Below are 18,323 nucleotides of genomic sequence, written 5' to 3'. Positions count from 1 at the left end.
CCCCAGCTTGCAGAGAGCCCCCTTGGGCGGGGAGGAGAGGATGTGTTTTGCTCACACCGTCCTGTCCGTCACGTGAACCACTTCAGACTGGGAAGTCAGCCAGGGCCTGAGCACAGACATGGAGGGAAGGTGGAGCTCAATGCCTGGGGCAACCTGGAAAAAAAGGGAGTTGACATTTCTGCTTCTTCTCTTGGTGGCTGCCTCTTGGGAAATCCTGGAGGTCAAAGCTGGGAGGGTATTTGGATAGAACTGGGACATTTCCCCAACCTCATTCACATACCATCTTCATGATCTGGGGCATATCTGTGTCCCAGCTGGATTACTATTATTTTTTAATCAACTATTTTTTTACCTTACATTTGTTTCTAAAGGAAACTTTATATGAATATAATGCCCATGAAATCAAATCACAGGCTCCACAAGTTAGTTTTATTCTTCATACATCAACACAGAAACATATCTAGTCACATGAGTTCCTTTTCTGAGTTCCTCGGCACCCCATGCAACCAGAGTGACTGCCTTTTATTTATTGTTGGCTGCGTTGAGTCTTCGTTGCTGCGTGCGGGCTTTCTCTAGCTGCAGCAAGAGGAGGCTACTCTTCGCTGCTCAGTAGTTGTGGCGCATGGGCTTAGTTGCTCCGCAGCATGTGGAATCTTCCCGGACCAGGGCTTGAACCCGTGTCCCCTGCATTGGCAGGCGGATTCTTTTTAAAATAAATTTATTTATTTATTTATGGCTGCGTTGGGTCTTCATTGCTGTGCGCGGGCTTCCTCTCGTTGCGGCGAGCGGGGGCTACTCTTCATTGCGTGTGGTGGGCTGGCTTCTCATTGCAGCGGCTTCTCTTGTTGCGGAGCACAGGCTCTAGGCGTGCGGGCTTCAGCAGTTGTGGTGTGTGGGCTCAGTAGTTGTGGCTCGCGGGCTCTAGAGCGCAGGCTCAGTAGTTTTGGTGCACGGGTTTAGTTGCTCCACAGCATGTGGGATCTGCCCGGACCAGGGCTCAAACCCATGTCCCCTGCATTGGCAGGCGGATTCTTAATCACTGCGCCACCAGGGAAGCCCCAGAGTGACTGCCTTTTAATCTAGTTTATGTACTGGGGTTGCACATAGAGTTTGTATAACAAAAGTAATTCCACGTCTAGAGAATTCCCTGGCGGTCCAGTTGTTAGGACTCCACGCTCTCATTGCCAAGGGCCTGGGTTCAATCCCTGGTCGGGGAACTAAGATCCTACAAGCTGTGCAGTGCGGCAAAAAAAAAAAAAAAAAAAAAAAGAATTCCACATCTAAAAAAGTAATAATCTGAAAACTGCTTGTCTAGTCCAACCTGCTCACCGTGCAGATGAGACACCAAGGTTAGGGAAAAGAAATGGCCGTCTTGGGTCACACAGCAGTTGGAGGCAAAGCCTGGCCTAGAACCCAGGTTGGCAGGCCCCAGTTCTCCCCAGAGACAGAGGAAAGTTTTCTCCATCCTTTAAGGAGACACATTTGGCTTGTGGGCTTGTGACGGGGAATTGTGGAGGGTCCACTCTGGGGGCGGGGGTTGGAGAGGTGAGTGTGAGGGATGAGGGGTAGGGAGGGGGAGGGGAGGGTGGGGAGGGGTTGGCAGCAGGGGCTGGGGGAGCAGCACCAGGGCAGAGCTGACACAGCCCCTTTAAGCACAGCTGACCCCCTCCAAGGGCAGGAAGACCACGGCCTTACTTGTTGCAAGTTTCCCTCCTGACACCCCTGGCAAGGACAACTTGGAGAGGAAGAGGCAAGAGTCCTCCCATGAACATTCCTCAGGATCCTGGGGGGATGTAATTATTATCCATCCCTTCTCCCCAATTCCTACCTTTCTTCAGAGTCAACAACACCTGCCAGCCCCACCCTTCCACTAGTCAGTTTCACACTGTGTAGGCATTCTCATTGCTAATTTCATCTATGGAACCCCTACCCCTCAGTTTTCCCTGCTTCCAGCTATGGACCATGTAAGAATTTGTGGAAACCCCACAACCACCTAGCCAAGGCATAGCTTTCCCAGGAGCAGCTGAAGGGGGAGAGGAAGCCTGTTCCCTTCACCACCCTGTGAATCCTCCCAATGGACCGGGTCCTGTTGGCCACTTCAGACCAACGGCCCCTCCCCACCCCACTCAGCCCCACAGGGGATGCCAGGAAGTCCTGCACAGGGGATGCCAGGAAGTCCAAGCCAGGATAAGAGTGGGCATAAGCAGGCTGAGCCAGGGGCCCTCCCACTGCTCTGGAAACCTGGTGAGCCTGGAGTCTTGGAGGGCTCCCAGGACCCCGGAGCCCTCAGAACATGGCACTTTTCCGCCTTTGCTGAGAGATCCAGCAACCGGGATTCACGTCCATCTGCAGCATCTTCAACACCCACTTGTCACGACGGGCACCTTCAATGAACTCATTCAGGGACAGCTGGCCTGCACAAGGGGTAGGAGAGACGGTCACAGGGGGAATGGAAGAAATGGGGTGGGGGTGAGAGGTGAGGCCTTCTCTCCTTGGGTGCGCCTACACCTTGTACACAGATGAGCCTGCGGCCTCAGGGCCTAAGCTTGGGCCTTGTCGATTCCCTGATTCTCCAGGAGTCACCTGGAACCTTCAAGGGTTTCTTTAAGGGACTTTATTTGCAAGTGAGTTTAAATTTTACTTCTGCCCGCGGTACCCTCAGAATGCTCTTGAGGGCTCTTCTGGGTGTGTTCCCAGCCAGCTGCCTCCCTGTACAGCCTGGGGCTGGGGCTCTGAGCTACAGCGAGGAGAGCCCAAGTAGCCGGCTCTTAAGTACATGACCCCATTTTTTCCTTTCAACCGTTCTTAGCCCCATTTTCCAGGTGAGGAAACTGAGACCAGGCTGAGAGGGTAAATGTAGCACCCTGGTCTGCCCGACTCCAAAGCTCCTCTTCTTCCACTGTGCTTGCCTGGCCTCCATCAGCAACTCCCACAGGAGTTTTAATCACTCTTACAAACCTCACATGCTAGTGACACCCTTGTTATTTTATGTACTCCCCTCCACACCCATCTCACTGTCAGGAGGTGAAGGGCCTTGCCTAAGGTCACGTGGCTAGAAAGTTGGGTGATCCAGGATGGGTGCCGTGCCCCCCACCCGCGCCACCATCCTCTCTGCCCGTTACCATCTCCGTTCTCATCCACCAGAAGGAAGATCCTGTCCACGACCTCCTCAGGTGTGAGCAGCTCGCCTTGCTGCTCAGTCTCCATCTCCACCCTGCAGGCTTTCTTCAGCCTGTAGATGGACTGTGGGAGAGAACCCGGTGGTATCCACAAGACCCTGCACGCCCTGCCCTCTCCCCAGGACCCACATCCCTCGGCAGCTCGTCCCCAGCGCTGCCCCCCAGTCTGTGCATCTGAGGACCATGGGACCAAATTAAAAGTGACCCGTGGGTCCCATTGTTCCCTCAGGGTCCCATTGGCCTAATTCCAACCGAGGAGTTCTCGGCTTCACACACTGCCTCAGCCCCACGCCTTTGGCATTTCCACTGTGAGTGTCAGAGCCGACACCCAAAACCTTTAAGGAGGGATGTGGACGGCACAGTGATGGTCTGAACTCCACACTACGGAGGAAGAAATGGAGATTCAGAGAGGAAAAGAGAATTTAGTGTATTTATAGATGTGTGTGTATGTGTGTGAAATAGGATGACGGGAGAGGGAAAAGCACAGGTGTCTCCCTTGCCCTGTTTCTGGCAATGAGGCAACGTTTGGAAGTGAAACGGGGAAGAGACAGACAAATGTGAGGATTATCCTTAGACCTTGGTTGGGGCTCTCTGAGGACAGAGGTGTGCCTTCTGGGTCCCCACAGCCCAATGCAGCGCCTGGCACAAAGCAGGCCCCACTAACGGTGCTGGGAGGCTCAGGGGTTACAGGCAGCCCAGCACCTCCTGGTGGATGAACTTGGGCAAACCACACAACCTCCACGGGCCGATTTCCTTATCTGTAAAATGGACCAACAATCCCCTCCTCGGAGTGCAGTTCTGGGGCGTAATAGGCTAATGCAGGTTTCGTGCAGAGTCTGAGCTGTAGTACTTTTTTTTACCCCTTGCTCGTTCTTGCTAGTAGTCAATCAGCTTTGTTAGTCTTTTCAAAGAACCAACTTTTGCTTTTGTTGACTTTCCTTATGCATTTGTGTTCTGTTTCATTAATTTCTGCTCTTTATTAGTTCTTTTCTTCTGCTTTCTTTGGCCTTAATTTACTCTTTTTTCTAATTTCTTGAGAAGACTTCTTGGATCATTGAATTTTCAGCCTCTTATTTTCTAGTATATACATTTTAAGGCTACCAATGTTTCTGCAAGTCCAGCTTTAGCTGCATTCCACAAGTTTTGTTATGTTTGCATTATTATTCAGTTCACAATACTTTGTGTGTATGTGTGATATTATTGTTTTGATTCATGGAGTATTAGGAAGTGGATTGCCTAATTTCCAAACAGATGGGGATTTTCTCATTCTCTTTCTGTAATTGATCTCTAGCTTAATTTCACTGTGGTCAGAAAGCACACTCTGAATGATTCCAATGCCCCTTCCCACCCCCAGCCCCAGGGGCCCCCACTTCAGCAGCCAGCACTCACAGCCCAGCGGGGCCACATGCCTAGGTGCCTGCCCTGTCCCCCCGCCCTGAGCAGACACTGACCTCCACGATGTCCAGCAGCTCCAGGCGGTCAATGAAGCCATTGCGGTCCTTGTCATAGATCTTGAAGGTCCACTTCAGCTTGTGCTCCAGGGTGCCCCTCAGCACAAGGTTCAGGGCTGCCACATACTCCAGGAAGTCGATGGTCTCGTCCTGCATTGGGAGTGGGAGCTGTGAGGCTCCCTCCTGCCCACCGCCGTATCTCCCTGGAGCACAGGTGTGAGCCCTAATCTAGGCCACCATCCCTGTAAACTCAGGGCTTTGCCTCCTCCTTGCATTCTGTGTGCCTCTGCATCTGTGCTTGTGCTGTTCTCTGCCCTGGGATCTATTCCCAGTCTCCATGCTCACCCACTCCTATCTGTCCTTCAAGGCTCAACTCAAGGGTCCCCTCCTCCAGGAAGCCTTCCTTCTCACACCACTTCAGCCACAATGATCTCCCTCTCCCTCTTCCGACACTCCCAGCACCTACCATCTATTCTACCCTTAAGTGTTTCGTGTGTCTCATTCTCTAGCTACATTCTATGCTACGGGAGAAAGGAGAGGGGTATACATTGCTTTTGTCCCTCCTCCATGCCTAGCACAATGCCACTTCCACCCAGAGTCTCATATTTATGAATCAATGAAGAAATGATTAAGTCTGAATTTGAGACTAACATAGTTTTGACAGGAAATTAGAAAGCAGGACCTCATGTATTTCAGGGTCAGGATCTCAGCCCTCCAAATCAAAAATTGGAATTGTCATCTCTCCCAGGAGTGTCTGTCATTCCCATGACTTTTTTTTTAATATAAATTTTTTTAAAAATTTATTTATTTTATTTATTTTTGGCTGCGTTGGGTCTTCGTTGCTGCACGTGGGCTTTCTCTAGTTGCGGAGAGCGGGGGCTACTCTTCGTTGCAGTGTGTGGGCTTCTCATTGCGGTGGCTTCTCTTGTTGCAGAGCATGGGCTTTAGGCATGCGGGCTTCAGTAGTTGTGGCACGTGGGTTCAGTAGTTGTGGCTTGCGGGCTCTAGAGCACAGGGTCAGTAGTTGTGGTGCATGGGCTTAGTAGCTCTGCAGCATGTGGGATCTTCCCGTACCAGGGCTCGAACCTGCGTCCCCTGCATTGGCAGGCGGATTCTTAACCACTGTGCCACCAGGGAAGCCCATTCCCATGACTTTGTAATCAGAAATGGCATTGCTGGCCCAGAGCCCCACTGTCCCACTGGGTCAGGTCACTCAGCCCCGGTTCAAGGGGTGCCTGGGTGGGCAAGGTTTGAGCAACAGAAGAACACGGCCACAAATGAGGGAAACAGCAAAAGCCTAATGAAAAACCAAGAAAATAAGATGGGCCTACCTGAAGAGTTTTATTCAACATCCTTTATATAATTCCTTCTGGTCCTCCACACTCCTCACAATGTATTTACCTAATTGAGGTTAGACTGTAGCTATAATTTTAGTTCCTGGATTTTTATTTTAAAATTTCCCATGCCTTCAAAATTATTTAAAATCATACCTTTTCTTCTTCTTTTTCAGAGGAATACCGGGAAGTCCCTCTTGCTGAACATGGTTTTGATATTTTATGTGACACAATGAACATCTTTGTGCATATGTATTTTTTCTTATGTCTCTGGTAATTTCTGTAGGGTAGATTCTTAGCAGTTGCTGGTTGTTCCTCGCCCCCCACCAGTAGCCTTTTTTTTTTTGGCTGTGTTGAGTCTTCGTTGCTGCGCGCGGGCTTTCTCTAGTTGTGGTGAGCAGGGGCTACTGCGGTGGCTTCTCTTGTTGCAGAGCACAGGCTATAGGCGCACGGCTTCAATAGTTGCAGCACGTGGGCTCAGTAGTTGTGGCGCACAGGCTTCGTTGCTCCACGGCATGTGGGATCTTCCCGGACCAGGGCTCGAACCCGTGTCCCCTGCATTGGCAGGCGAATTCTTAACCACTGCGCCACCAGGGAAGCCCCTCTATGAATTTTTTTAATTGAAATATAGTTGATGTACAATAGTATATAAATTCCAGGTGTACAATACAGTGATTCATAATTTTTAAAGATTATGCTCCATTTATTGGAGCATACAATATTGGCTATATTCCCTGTACTATGTATATTCCCTGTACTATACTGTTGTACAGTATATCCTTGTAGCTTATTTCATATGTAATAGTTTGTTCCTCTTAATCCCCTACCTATGAACTGCCCCTCCCCACTCGTTCTACAAAATTTTATCACGTGTAGATACGAGTAACTCTCAACACAAAGAAACTCTCTTGTGTTACCTCTTAAGGGTCACATCTTTCCCCCAACCGTAACACTTGACAACCACTGATCTGTTCTCCATCACAAAAATATTTTCACTTTGAGAATGGTATATAAATAGAATCATATAATGTGTAACCCTTTTTTTCACTCAGCACAATGCCCTGGAGATTCATCTGTCACTGCATGCATCAACAGTTCCTTTCTTTTTATTACTGTATGGTGCGCCATTCTATGAATGGTCCCTAGTTTGCTTTCTGTTTGCTCATTGAAGGTTATTTGGCTTGTTCCCAGTTTTTCTTCCCCAGCTCTACTGAGGTAATAATTGCAAAATAGCCTTTTAAAGAACACTGTGTAAGTTTAAGGTGTACAATGTGATAACTGGTTGTTCTTTAAAAGGCTATTTTCATTAGTAATTATTATTTTTTAAGCTTACTAAAAATAGATGTTAGGTTTCTTTTAAAATAAGAATTGGGTAGGAAAATGTGTGCAGAATGGCTGGTAGGGATCATCTGTTTTACATACATCATCTCCCTCAGGTCTGTCACCCCCATGTTATGGATGAGGAAACAGAGACTCAGAGGTTGAATAAGTTGCCCAAGAAATTCCCACCCAGCAAGTGGCAGAGCCTTTCAAGCTACATGCCTTCTCCAGTTCATCAGGTTGGGAGAAATGTCTTACTCCATGCAAGGTCTATTACTGTCTAAAAAATGAACCTGGTGTCTAGCACCAAGGGGAGAAAAACAAACAAACAAAAAACCACGGACAAATCCCTACTCTCCAGATCTCTAGATTCCCCCACATTCTTTGTCTAGAACCTTCTGTTCTCATAACACCCTGTCTCACCATGATACGGTTTCTACAAAGACCCCTCACCTTACCTGAGGCCCACTGTAGAGCAGCCTCTTCCTGAAAAGTGATCTCGCCTTCGAGTTTACTTCAAACCCCCCCACCCATCCGGATAAGCTCTGGAAAGCTTCCAGCTGGGGCTGATCTCATCCATTGCACACGAGCTCTCATCAGCTTCAATTACCCACAGGGGCCCAAGATGATGGAAATGCCTGTCTACTCGAGAGCTGGAGCAGAAGTGACAGGAACATGATCTGCTCTGTGGGATTACCTGCCTCGTTTCTCCCTGAATGTGCTGCACTGGTGAACCAACCCTGACCCCTAACACTCCTTACATAAGGATCCCAAAGGACATTTGAGCTTCATCCTCCCTTTTCTTCCATCCAGTGCATCACAGGCAAGCACCAGAGACGAGTGTTACTACCACCACCAGGAGGGGGCGTAGCAGCAGCACAGACCAGGCACTCCTACCTCCTTGCCTCCACCAAAACCCTGTTTCCACCACCTCAGATTTTGACGTGTGAGCAAGATCTATGAGCTCTTTTGATTTTATTTGCCCCAGAAATCTCAGACCAACTGCCTAGAAACAAGACTTGCTGATACAAAGATTGTGCCAAGGTGGAAAGTGGAGTCGGGTGGAGGTTTGGAGACACAAAGTGGGAAAAGAAAAGAAAGAAGGCTCAGTCCCTGACAGAGGAGCTGCAAACACCTGCCTGGAATGCTCTTCCTTACAGCAGGAGGCCAAGTAATAAATAGACGGTGGAGTTAGAAAATTATCAGCTGAGGCCAAACCCAGGGGATGAGCATTTGATGAGCAACAGGAAATTTACTTAGTCTCAAAGTATCTCCCTATAAGATGCTTATAAATTACAAAGGAAAAATAGTCACTTTACAGTGGTGGACCCTGGCAGAACACCATGTATCCAAGTGATCGAAGTGAACCACTCCACTAATGGGACAAACCAACATCATGTGCCCCCTGACGTGATGCACTCAGGAGGACACAGCATCTCTTCTGGGGCATTTCTGCCAGAAGTGTAACCTGAATCTCATCACGAGGCAACATGGGACAAACCCAAATCATTGGTCTGCAGTCTTCGAAAATGTCAGAGTCAAATAAGATAAAGAAAAGCTGAGATTAAAGTTTCCAAATTAAAGGCTAAGAAAGAGACAGGAGAAGTAAATGCAATGTGTGATCAAACGAAAAAAAAAAAAAAAAAGGTTATAATGGATGTCATCAGGACAATTGACCAAACTTGAATATGGATTGTCGATTAGATAACAGAATTTATTACTGTTGAATTTCCTGATTTGATCACTTATTAGGTTAAGAGAATGCCCTTGGTCTTAGAAAATACACACTAGAATACTTGGGTAAAAGGTTGTGATGTCTATAATTTTCTCTAAAAAAATGTATGTATATTTATATGCACAATACACACATATATGTATATATTATATGTATGCATATATACATAAATACATAATACATTACACGGAGAGAATGGTAAAGCAAACGAGGCAAAATGTAAACAGTTGGGGAATTTGGATAAATTGTACATGGGAATTAATTGTACTATTATAATTTTTCTGTAAATTTAAAATCATACCAAAATTAAAAGGTTGTTTTAAAAACAATTGATGAATATTATATGCTGATTTATAGGAGGAGATTAGGTATAAGAGGTCAGCCATATTATTCCCAGGGGCTTCATAATCCCTTTGAGATCTTGAATTGTTATTATACTGAATTTTAAACGAATTTGAGGAAGATTGATAAATCTATGATAGTGACTCTTGCTATATATGATCTATTTATTTACTTTTCTTATGACATTCAACACTTAGAAAAATCATTTTCTCTCTGAAAAAAACCCAACAAACTGCCTTCTGGGCAGGTGCACTTGCCTGAGACTCAGGACCCCTGAGTATATGATCTTGGTCAATCAATTCACTGAATTTGGAATAACAACCGCTGCCTGTTCCCTCCCAGGGCTGCTGCTGCCTCAGAGGCGCGTGTGGAGAGGAGCTTTGGGAAGGCTGAAGCTCACTCTGGGCCCCGAGACAGGGTTCATCTCCAAGGAGGTTTCTGTTGCAGGGAATGACGCTGACCCCGCCCTCCCGCCCCCTACAGGCGATGAGGAGATGTGCACTGACCGGTACCAGGGTCAGGTTGGGACCTGAAGAAGCGTTCCCAGTGACTCTCTCTAGAAAGTGAAGCTCTCCCCCTACAAAGAAGTGGAGTACCCACCGCTTTCTCCAGATTAATTATCTAGGTCCAACCCACCACCCCCTCAATTTGGGGGACTGAAATAGGTATTTGAGGCAAACCTAATGGTTTAAAGTACTGCAGAGGCGCTGGACTGGATGGCCTTAAATAATGAAGGGATTTCAATGTTTGAATTCAATTCCCACGTGCGCATTTACAAAATATATTATCTTCTTAGCTCCTGGTGCCATCCAAGGGCTGGAAGAAACCCTGTGGATGGATGATTTCATGGAATCTTTTATGGCTTGAAGAGTAGAAAGGGGCTTTTGCAATAATCCGTCCAACCTCCAAGTCCAGGAAGGAGCCTCCTCCAGCTTTCTGGGTGGGAAGAGCTGGCCGCTCTCAATTCGAAGGACCCCAACAAGGGGGCGCTCACGACCTGTTCCAGGATAGCTCCGCCCATTTAGGGCAGCTCTGGAGCCCCTTATCTTTACAGCCAGGAGTGCTCTGGTGGGTGCGAAAAACCAGGTCCTCCAGCTACGGAGCCCTGTCCATAAATACACGCAGAGAGGGCTGGACCGTGTGCCTTTCTGCAGAGTCTCCCCTCAGCTCTCAGGAAGAGGGCCAGTCACTTGAGAGCGGTGAGGTGGAGGGGAGGAAGAGAAGAAGGAAAGAGGAATGATGGGGAGAAGAGTTTGGGGGAGCAGTGAGACAGAAAAGGCAAGAGGGGATGGAGAGAAACGAAGCGCAGAGGAAGAGCAGGAGGACTGGGGAACGGAGCTCCCACTGAGGACGCTCCTTTAGCACCGGGATGAGACCTGAGCCATCGGTCCTCCCCCTCAGGGCGCCTTACCCCGTTCTTGTCGAAAGCTCGGAACATGCCCTCTACATACTGGGTGGCCTCCTCGTTGCCCGCGACCTTGAAGAAGAGCTTAAACTCGTGCAGGAAGAGTGTGCCACTGGGGCACTCCTCCACGAACTTCTTGTACCACTCCTGCAGCTCCGCCACGTCCATCGCGCCGTTCTCCTTTGTCTCCTCCCAGCTGAACTGCTGCCCCATCCTGGCCCCCGGGGACGTCAGGGAGCAAGGGTCTGTGCTTCCTCCCAGGCTTCTGCCAATGGATTCCTTAGGCGAGGGCCCTCTTCCTCCCTTTCCTCCTCTTAGCCAGGCTCTTCATCACCTCCTAGCCAACAGAACAGGATGGGCAGTGCAGGGGGCTGGCAGCGAGGGGGCGGGGCCAGGCCAGCTAAGCGCCCTAAGATCATTAGAAGATTCCCCTGGAAGGTCTGACCTCCAGTCAGCTAAGCTCCCCCAGCCCCACCCCTCCCTTTAGTCTCATCAACCACTCAACTAAGCTGCTGGGCAGATTCTGAAGAGGGAGAAGGGGAGGACACTGAGAGGTAGGCAGATGGAGGGGGAGTTGGGAAGACAGGCTGAGACCCTCCCATCACACACGTGCTCCCTGTCCCTTTCCGTTGGGCACCATGCTGCTCCAGGGAGGCCCATCTTGGAGATACAGCAGACTCTGAAGTCCAGAGAGGAAGCAAGGACAACTCCTAGCCCATAAAACAGAATCACTGGTGAGCTGGGGCTCGCCCTTCACTTGGCCCAATGAGAAGCAGCAGGATCTATGATGCAAAGGGCTCTGGGTGAGCACCTCTGTTCCCAGGCTAACTCAGTCCCCAGCATGATATCTGAAGCTCCTTTACAGATCACACCCCTGAGTCTTGGAAGTTCTCCATCTCCCTGTTTAAAGTACAAATACTTCCCTCCTACACCCTTCATCCAAGACCTATCAGCCAGGCTCTTCCCACTTTTTCTCCAAAGTATAAACACATGAGAAGGATCTGGGAGCGTGGCTTAACTTATCTCTGAAGGCTCTTACTTTGAAAGGTTCATGCGAATTTGGTTTTGAAAATTATTTTTATTTATTTATTTATTTTGGCCGCGCCGCTCGGCATGCAGGATCCTAGCTCCCCAACCATGGATCGAACCTGCATCCCCTGCGTTAGAAGTGTGGAGTCTTAACCACTGGACCACCAGGAAAGTCCTGCGAATTTGTTTTTGAATCAGTTATATACTCATGCTTATGTTAATGGCATATAAAAATGACACCTCCAAGAAATCAGAAAACCTGGAGCACTAATTTTTTTGAGATTTTAGGGGCAGTCCTTCCAGTGTGTCTCATAATCTCAGGGGCAGCAGTGCCTGCCTCCCACTGGATGTTCATTCCTGAATTGCTTGTACATTCCAGTCTCGACCTCTCTCTCTCTCTCTCTCTCTCTCGTTCTTGCTCGCTCTCGCTCTCAGCTCCCTGCCTCCAGACGTCCCTAATCTCTCAAAGTTCTTCTAATTTCCTTGCCATCCCTGAAGGTGGAACCCCGCTTCCTCTGTCATCCTTTCAAGTGCCGATGGGTTTTTCTCCCAAATCCCACGTGCCTCCGGGTCTGGAGGTTAAGGCTGGTCTCCTCCTTGTTCAGTTGTTGCCTCTACCTTTCCTCTTTTCTCCCTCAGAAATGCCAGTGCCTTCGAGGCCACGTCTGACCCTCCCATCTTGTATTTGTCCTTATTGTCATCATTCACTGGTGACGTCACCATTTGTCCCAAAGCATCAGGTGGACAGCTGGTCCCTCCCACTCTGGCCTCAAAGCTTATCTCCCCAGTTCCCAAGAGCTTTTCTTCCACCCCACCTTGGCCCCCATTCACTGTGGTCCCTGGGCCAGCAGCTGCAACATCTGGGAGTCTGTTAGAAATGCAGATTCTCAGGCCCCTCCTCCCCTAGTGAATCTGGAACTTGGGGTTGCGGGGCCACAGTCTGTGTTTTAAAAAGCTCTCCAGGTGCTTCCACGGCACGTGAAGTCTGAGAATGTCTACAGGAGGCCTTGCTACCATGAATTTCCCTACTGATGGTCTGAAACGTTCAAACACCGTCATCACCTCTCCTTCCACTCACTTACGCTAACAGCTTCACTCCAGCAACTCACCAGCCCTGTTGAGACTTCCAACCCGTCTATCACTATGCTTTTTAACATCTGTCACATTCTCACTTTCCTCCTTATCCTTACACATGGCCCAGAACTCTTGTCATTTCCTTGCCATGACCTTGACCTTTGCGCCCCTCTCTCCCTCTAACTACTCGCTTGGCAAAACCTGACCCTGGCTACAGCTATCCCCGTAACTATGCGCTAACACCTCATCTGCACCCGAGGCTAAACACAGCTGGAAAAAGTCAGAAAATCGCACTGGCCACACACACTTCAAATAATGCCGGACAGTTGTACTGCACGCTCTCCTCTGCTGACTTGAATCCCTTCTCCCCGAGATGACTCTTCCACCATGCTTCCTGCCCTCAAAACTTCCCCTCGCTCCCGCGTTCAACTGATGACCTTGTCACATCCTTCACTTCACAGAGAAGCAGATGCATCTGACAACCACCTCATCCTCCCATAGCAGACACACCTCTCTGCACCTGTGCTCACATACCCGGCCCCTCTTCCTGGTTCGATGGACACAGCGTCCCTTTCCCACTTCCCCCCCGTCAGCTCCTCCACTTGGTTTCTAGATGTCACCTCCCTTTGCCTACTCAAGCACTTCATGTCCACAGTAATCCCTTTCTCTTCTGCACCCTCCATTTATCCTTCTCTAATGGATCATTCCCGTTTGCAGATGTGCTTTAATATCACCTTTATGAAAACAAGATTAAACAAAACAAAAATTCTTCCTTAATCCCACATTCAGGATCCCACTGTGACTTTTTTGGGCCTACCCACGTTTGCCTTCATGGGTCACAAGATTAATATTGATAATTAAAGATTAAATAAGGAAATATTAAAAGTGCTATTTTATCATTCATTGGTAAAAAGATGAATATAATCCAGTCCAGTCCAGGTTGCATTATCTTAATTCTTTCTTCTGGTTTTGAAAATTAAAACATTTAAAAGAAATTAAAAATACTGTGGGCCCGGGGACTTCCCTGGCGGCGCAGTGGTTAAGAATCCGCCTGCCGATGCAGGGGACATGGGTTCGAGCCCCGGTCCAGGAAGATCCCACATGCCACGGAGCAACTAAGCCCATGCGCCACAACTACTGAGCCTGCACTCTTGAGCCTGCGAGCCACAACTACTGAGCCCATGTGCCACAACTACTGAAGCCCACGCACCTAGAGCCTGTGCTCTGCAACAAGAGAAGCCACTGCAATGAGAAGCCCACGCACCGCAATGAAGAGTAGCCCCCGCTCACTGCAACTAGATAAAGCCCGTGTGCAGCAACGAAGACCCAACGCAGCCAAAAAGAAAATAAAGAAAAATAAATATTGTGGGCCCTAGGTACTGTGCCTACTGGATCCACTGGCCCTGCCCTACTCCCCTCCAGCCACTGTCCTAACTTTGGCTCCCGTGACAACAAAACCCCTTGTGGAAGATGTTATTTTCCGAAACTGGCACAGCAGTAGGTCTGGTCTCCCATGTTCCTTCCATCAAGGGGAAGAGTCTATTTCTCCCTCTCTTCAAGCTGGATGGGACTTTATGGTACTCAACGAAGAGAATGGGCAGAAGTGACACTATGTGACTTCCGAGACTAGGTCATCAAAGGCGACAGGGTTTGTGCCTGGCTCTCCCTCAGGACTTGCCTGGGGAATGCAGCCACCATATTGTGGGGAAGCCCAGAGCACACGCAGGGCTTCCAGCTGACAGTCAGCCTCAACCACCAGGCTGAGGGAGTCAGTGAACCTGTAGATGCCTCCAGGCCTGGCCTTCCAGCACCTCAGCTGATACCAAACGGAGCAGACAGTGTTCCCAAACTGCAGATCTGCATGCAAAGTAGATGTTGTCATGAAGCCATGAAGTGTCGGGCATTTTTTAAGGTAGCAGTAGATAACTGAACCTGTTTTGCATCCTCTCCATTTCTTATTCTCTCCTCAACTTACTCCAATTGGATACTCATCCCCATCACTCCATGGAGAAGGCTTTACAGTGGTCACCAATGACCTACTTTTCTTACTCAACCTGCCAGCAGATTCAGCACAGCTCACCAAGTGAGTTCTTCCTTCAAACACCTTAGGTTTCAAGGACCCACATGTGTCTGATTTCACTCCAATCTCACTGACTGTACATCTCCTTTGCCAGCACCTCCTCCTTTTAAACAAATCTCTTCATGCTTGGGCTTCCCAGGCTTGTCCTCAGTACCATTTTCCCATCTACCCACATGCTCTCCCCAGAGAGCTCATTCACCCTCAACATTACACACCATTTGTAGATTCCAGATTCATGAGCCCAGCTGTCTACTGGACAGCTCAACTCAAATCACAAACTTAGCAAGGCCAAAGCCAAAGTACGGATTTCCTTCCCAAATCCCTCCTCAACCCTTCTCAACCTCAGTCATGGCATCACCATTTATCTAGCTGCCTAGGCCAAAAATGAGGAGTCATCCCTGAGTCCTCTCTTTCTTAGATCTCATTTCAATCTATTAGTAGGTCATTCCATCATATCCACCTCCAAACTTATCCTGAATCCAACCACTTCCCATGCCCTCCATTTCTGCAGCTCTGGTCCAGGCCACGTCCTCTCACTGGTCCACTGCAGCGGTCCTAACTGGCCTTCCTGCCCCCATCTTCCCATCACCTCCCTCCTTCCAGTCCACACCCAGCAGCCAGAGAAGTGTGTTCTAAAGCGTAAATCAGACCCTAGCACTATCCTGCCCCAAACCCTCCCACGGCTTCCCACTGAAACTCAGGATAAAATCCACACTCCTTCCCACGGCCGTGATGCACTATAGGATCCTCCTACTTCACCTGCATGTTGCTCTGCCCTATCCACAGACACACCGCACTCACTGGGCCTTAGCACTGATGGGTCCTGCTGCTTGGAATGCTCTTCCCCAGACCCTCACATGGCTGCCTCCTTCTTGACATTCTCCCCTCCTCAGAGAGAACTTTCCCAACCTCACCTCAAATAGGTACTGAAGTAATTCTGACATTATCCTACTTTATTTGCTTCACAGTGCTTAAATGCTTATGAAATGATCTTATTATTATTTTTTCCCCTAGCATGTCTTCCTCACTAGAATCTAAGATCCTTGAGGAGAGGGACTTCAACATACACACTGCAGAATTTCCAAAGCCTAAAACAGTGCTTGACACAAACAAGGAATTCTTGGCAGAAACAAGATTTGTTGAGTAACTGAGCAAAGTGCTTGACACACGGTCAGAGCTGAATTCACGTGTACTACTCTTAATTTTACAAGACAACAGCTCTTGATTCCTTTGAGAATGCCTGGGTTAGCAGATTTTTTTTCCTGTTTTTTTTTTTTTTCCTTGGCCGCACTATGCAGCATGTGGGATCTTAGTTCCCCGACCAGGGATGGAACCTGTGCCCCCTGCAGTGGAAGCGCGGAGCCCTAACCACTGGACCACCAGGGAATTCCCTAGGAGATATTTGTCGATGGGAAAAGATAGTGGGATTTTAGCACTGGAAGAGGCCTCCAGTGATTTTTCGAACTTGTCCCCATCTCATCACACCTGAAGACAGCATATGCAATCCACTGCTGTGGGTACCTGTGCTCAAGAGACTGTATGAATGAAACAGAACTCGATTTAGCTTCTGGCAGAGTAATCTAAAATTCAATTGGCTTTTCATGTGGGTCAGTTGCCCATGACCTGCCCTTAAATACCGCTGAGCTGTTGAGGTATAAATATATCGTTTTAAAGAGGATTAGGACCCCACAGAGAACGAGAGCGTGAAGTGAGTAACAATAGTAAGGCTTTAAGGAGGACAGGGTTAGGAATTGAGCAGGGATTTGCAAAGAGAACCCTGGGGATCGCAGGCATTCAGCCATAAGCCTGGCTCCAGGGGTAAAGAAATGCGTGTGAGCAACAAACCAGCGTCTGCAGAGCCTGAGATGGGCCTGGCGCAAAGCCCCAGGGTTAATTGTCTCCATGCCAGGGTTCCTATAACCCAGTAGGCCCCTCCTTGCTGGAGCTTAAACTCTCCTGTTGCTGCCTCAGACAGTCAGGACCAATGTCAGCCTTGAGACCACAGGGATCGCCCTGTGGGTTATGCTTCTTGCCTTTATTCATACACATTTACAACTTTTATTCTTTATTTTCCCCCAGTCAATATCTTTACTTCTAAGCCTTAGGGGAACTGAGTAGCACACTTTGCTAATGTGCAAGGGGAAATAAATCTGGATTTTAGGTTTGAATAGTCTGGATTTAATGTGTGGGCATTTGAGTACATCCTAGCCTTTAAAAATTAGGTTCTGAGGCTCTGTCTTCACTAACCTGAACTCAGACAAATCAGTGTCACCTTTTTCGTCTCAGTTTCATCTGTCAACTGAAAGGGCAATTGAGTGGGCAAGTCAAACTTAGTTTTCTCTCCTATAAAATGGGGATAATAGTAACTACTTTATTGGGTTGTTATAAAGATTAAATAAGATAATATCTGTAAATGCTTGGCATAATGTATGGTGGTTATTATAATAAGCATGCTACATGTTTTCTCATCCAAATTAAATTTTGCAACCACTGTAAGGTGTTATCCTCACCTTAGAGATACTCTGAAGTCCTTTCCAGCTGGTTTTTAAACAGTACAGCGCACAAGCATCTGCAGTATCATCGAATTTGTTCTGCCATCTGGTAATAGCTGTCAACTGAAAAAAAAAGCACAATCTAAAAGTCGAGAGTTATGTTTTATTTAGCGGACAAAACTGAGGACTTAAGCTCGGGACACAGCACCTCAGATAACTCTGAGAGACTGCTCCGAAGAGGCAAGGGGGAGAGCCAGGATATACAGAGGTTTTTGCAATAAAGACCAGGTATTCAGAACATCAAAAGATTACCATTAATTAAAGAAAACCAGGCGTCTCGAGTTAAGGAATTCTGCACTTTTCTAAGTATGGGGAGATGCAAGTCTGGGCTCACTGAAATCATTCCTTTAATATGCACCTCAGCTATCTGGGGGCAGTATCCTGTGCTTCTCATCCTGAGTCTCCTCAGGGTGCACCGACAGGGTGGCTGTAATGTGATGGCTTGATGGCTGCAACATCCTTTGTTAACTGATATGGCAGGCAATATTCTTCATTCACATAGCTAGTATTTATTGAATGTCTATTATCTGCCTGGTACTGTGTGAGGTGCTTTACAAGTTACCTAATTCAATACTCCAACCTTCATAAGTTTTATTTCCTACATTTTACTAATGAGTAAACTGAGGCTCTGAGAGGGTTAAACACGTTGCCTAAGTTTATAGCAGTTAGTGGGTTTGAACTCTTATCTGACTCAGGCCTGTTTTCTCTACTCGGCTACTCATGAATGTTGCAGTAAAGCTAATTTAATAGTGTAAGAAAGGAGGAAGGGTAGCTGACAAACAGAAATGTTACAAAAATAGACTGATTTAAAATAATTGCTTT

General features: G+C 48.0%; 1 protein-coding gene across 1 annotated transcript; it reads right to left on the bottom strand.

The window, feature by feature from the left end:
* Positions 1-2,208: 2,208 nt before the first annotated feature.
* GUCA1B (guanylate cyclase activator 1B) lies at positions 2,209-17,628 on the bottom strand. The gene is made up of 5 exons (XM_059938694.1): positions 17,460-17,628; positions 10,773-11,103; positions 4,631-4,780; positions 3,123-3,243; positions 2,209-2,414 (listed from the first exon to the last, which is right to left on the bottom strand). The coding sequence occupies exons 2-5, from the start codon at positions 10,977-10,979 to the stop codon at positions 2,287-2,289; spliced, it is 606 nt and encodes a 201-aa protein (XP_059794677.1). The 5' UTR covers positions 10,980-11,103; positions 17,460-17,628; the 3' UTR covers positions 2,209-2,286.
* Positions 17,629-18,323: the final 695 nt, after the last annotated feature.

The sequence above is a fragment of the Balaenoptera ricei genome, chromosome 11, assembly GCF_028023285.1.
Source record: "Balaenoptera ricei isolate mBalRic1 chromosome 11, mBalRic1.hap2, whole genome shotgun sequence".
Classification (NCBI taxonomy): domain Eukaryota; kingdom Metazoa; phylum Chordata; class Mammalia; order Artiodactyla; family Balaenopteridae; genus Balaenoptera; species Balaenoptera ricei.
The sequence above is the reverse complement of the archived record's forward strand: the minus strand, read 5'-3'. Positions and strand labels throughout refer to the sequence as shown.

Coding starts and splice junctions, on each gene's coding strand:
- GUCA1B (XM_059938694.1), bottom strand. CDS start 10,979: ATGGGGCAGCAGTTCAGCTGGGAGGAGACAAAGGAGAACGGCGCGATG. Junction 3,244..4,630: donor AGCTGCTGGACATCGTGGAG/GTCAGTGTCTGC, acceptor TCTCTCCCACAG/TCCATCTACAGGCTGAAGAA. Junction 2,415..3,122: donor GGTGGATGAGAACGGAGATG/GTAACGGGCAGA, acceptor CCCCTTGTGCAG/GCCAGCTGTCCCTGAATGAG.